This window comes from Corylus avellana, chromosome ca10 (genome assembly GCF_901000735.1).
Source record: "Corylus avellana chromosome ca10, CavTom2PMs-1.0".
NCBI lineage: Eukaryota > Viridiplantae > Streptophyta > Magnoliopsida > Fagales > Betulaceae > Corylus > Corylus avellana.
In genome coordinates, this window is record NC_081550.1 from 1,731,679 (window position 1) to 1,734,797 (window position 3,119).

Here is a 3,119-nt window from a genome sequence, read left to right on the forward strand (position 1 = left end):
ATGAAAGTGTTAAATCCGTGTCCGTTTTGGCCGAAAACCCAACCAAATGTAAGATAATTTAGAATATACCATATGTCTAGTGTTATATATATAAGAGTGAGATTTAGTAGCCTTTCTTTTTTCTTTTTTCCTTTTTAATGTAGGAATGAAGATTTTGTGCCAAGAAAAATGATTCGGAGCTTGATGGTTTGCACATGTTGGGAGAGAATATATTCTAGTATTTTTATTTTGTACCAAATAATATGAGGAAAAAATAAAAGTACCCCCCATAGGACACTTTTTGAATGTGTTATATTATGTCTTCCACGTCACCACCTTCCAGTATTGGATGAATCCTCCCCTCAAATCCAATCCCCCCATGATTCCATTTTGCGCCCATTACTCCTTTTACTCACGGACTCCTACGCAAAATTAGGGTTTATCATTCACGGGCCTCTCTCTCTGCCACTTTTTATCTTTTCTTGATTTGTTTTTTTGCAGTATTTATATGCTGGTGGCCTTTAAACTATTTGTACAGAGTCAATTATATTTTATTATTTTTTTATGGGATTTTTCTTTTTTTTTTTACATGTCCACGTAAGGGAAGATGAACGGAGGATTCAAACTAGTAGCTTCCGCTATATTAGGCGTAGTTCACAGTCGATTGAGCTACTCCTTGAAGACGCTTTTATGAGAAATTAGGATATAATTAAGAACAAGAGATTAAGCTAAAATGGAAGATAATATACGATGTCAATGATGTCATAAGTGTCAACCAAAAAGAAAAATGAATTTTGTTTTGTTTTTTTTCTGCTTTCTGTAATTTTCAACAAAAGCCACTAAGGTGCTAAAAGCATAAGGATTTCAACGTTTTGTGTTCACATTGCACAAATTTAATGTTTGGACTTCAACCCTATAAAGGGCATTCAAAAAAAAGAAAGAACAAAAGTCAAGTGGACCTCCTAAGTTCAATTATAGCCACATATCCCTTGCAACGAAGCAAGAAATTATATCAACTCCTTGATTATTGATAAATTAGAAAGAACGTAAAAAATAATAATAATAATACTTGATTATTGATGATTCATGAATAGAGTAGTGTTGGATGCCTAAGTCAATAAATTTGTTGATAAAATTGTATGTTGAGAGAATTTTAGGGTAGAAAAAGCTTTTAATTTATTTGATGATGATCGCTTTCTTTTATATTAAACTCGTTGTTTTATGACCACATGGTGGGTTTACGATTGTGCAGTAATGATACGTAGGCAGGAGGCTCCTATAATTTTTAATCTTTCTAGTGAACAAACCTTTATGTTAATTGGACCCAATGCTAATCAAGAGACATCCTAATCTTTAAAAAAACTTTTTACTCTAGACATTCCTCATTCCTCACTAATATCATCAAGACTTTCGAAGTCATTTGTTGTAACAATTCCAAACCAAATTCGCCGAGTAGGTGGGGTTTGAGCTAAGCCTTGGCTAAACCTTGAAAATCTTAATGCCTATCAAATCCTAGTAATGACGATTCAAAATATCATATACATTCAACGATAACAAAAACTTCTTTTCTTTTTTTTTTAAATGGTTACTATATGTAATCCCATAAAAATGAGAAATAGTTTGGACCATTTTAGTAGGTATTAATAAAACAGTTCACAGAGGAGAGAGGAAGTGCCCTAACCACTCTCTTGACCATGAGAGTAGTTCGGCCACCCGCTTTGGACAAACCACCCCCTTATGAGTAAATTTGTATTTTCATAATGACCTTGCCAGAAAAATCGCCAAAATTTGTATGAAATGATTTATTTGCTACACAGACATACTAACCCCAGAAAGTTGTTTATCACAAAGTTAAAACATAGTAACCAATTAGCATCATCTATAATACAAAAGCAACCATATGAATAAAAGATGTACACAAGAGACGCACAAGTAACATTTACTATTATTTACACTACTATATACAGAGAGAAATCTGTTATGGACTCACGTTTTAAATTATCCAAAATAACCCAATAAGTATCAGAAGAGAATATGTAGAGTATATACAAGGGCACTAAAATAAAATAATTCAATTCCAAAATATGTGTACCCCACCCACCCGCCCAATCGAGGGGGAACCCTTCATCTTATTCAATCTTATGTAATTTTTATTTTTTTGATAAGAAGAAAGGGATTACAAGCGAGAGAGGGGATCTTTTACAGTGTGCAACCAGAGATCCAGAACAGAGAAAGAATCTATGAGAATGCTTCCAGAAAAAAGGGATGAAAAGGGTTTCGAAAACTACTGTAAATGAGAGAGAGACTAAGCAGAAATGTGGAAACTCAAGCTAAGGAGTGCATTTATTCGTCAAGGATGGAACTTCTAGGTAACAAAAGTCATATCTATTCATTTATCCTGTACAATTTTAATCTAAACAACAACAACAATAATAATGATTTCAATTTTCTATGGAAAACACCAATAGCATTCACATGTATTTATCATTAGATAACCGATTGGTGCATGGGAAACGGGAAATGGGAAATGGGTCATTTTAATTGGGAAAATTTGACTGAAAGCTGTCATCAGTATTGAAAATAATACTTGACCAAAGAAAAATGCAATGCAAATAAGCGCAGACAGAATATTCAACATTTCCAAAAGCTACTCTGCATGATTATAGCACATCAGCATCAGAATTTTCAACATTATACCCAAGTGTTTGGACATCGCTTACATAGTCTCTATACCAGCTCTACACCTTTCCTAGTCAGTCAATGGATGACAGGCTTGAGAGGATGAGCTCTCAGCTTCGATAAATCAAGACTAGAATCAAGCTCTTCATCCAGCTCCCCGACAATGCTTCTGCAAGAATCAAGGGATATAGATTATGTTATAGCACATAGTAAGAAAATGTCAAATGAAGTCCTCTCACTTCCTCCCATCAGGAAGAGAAAAATTTTAATAAAAAACAAAGGTGAAAGGTATTACATGTTATCGCCCCTTATTATGTACAAACCCAACACAAGTTGTTGAACACCTTCCTGCAAGTCAGAAGAAGCGAAAAGTCAAGTTATTGAAGTGAAAAGGCCAAATGCAGTGAACTACATATAGTATTCTCAAGTTCAGCACAGAATCCGAAGCAAAGATAACCATA

General features: G+C 34.1%; 1 protein-coding gene across 3 annotated transcripts in view; it reads right to left on the reverse strand.

The window, feature by feature from the left end:
• Nucleotides 1–2,592: 2,592 nt before the first annotated feature.
• The window catches only part of LOC132164357 (sm-like protein LSM8), a 5,765-nt gene continuing 5,238 nt past the window's right edge, over nucleotides 2,593–3,119 (reverse strand). For all 3 annotated transcript variants that reach the window (XM_059574857.1, XM_059574855.1, XM_059574856.1), the window contains 2 exons: nucleotides 2,954–3,006; nucleotides 2,593–2,827 (listed from right to left, as the gene is read on the reverse strand). In XM_059574857.1, coding sequence (XP_059430840.1) covers nucleotides 2,737–2,827; nucleotides 2,954–3,006 — 144 coding nt within the window. In that variant the 3' untranslated portion in view covers nucleotides 2,593–2,736. The remainder of the gene's footprint in view (nucleotides 2,828–2,953; nucleotides 3,007–3,119) is intronic.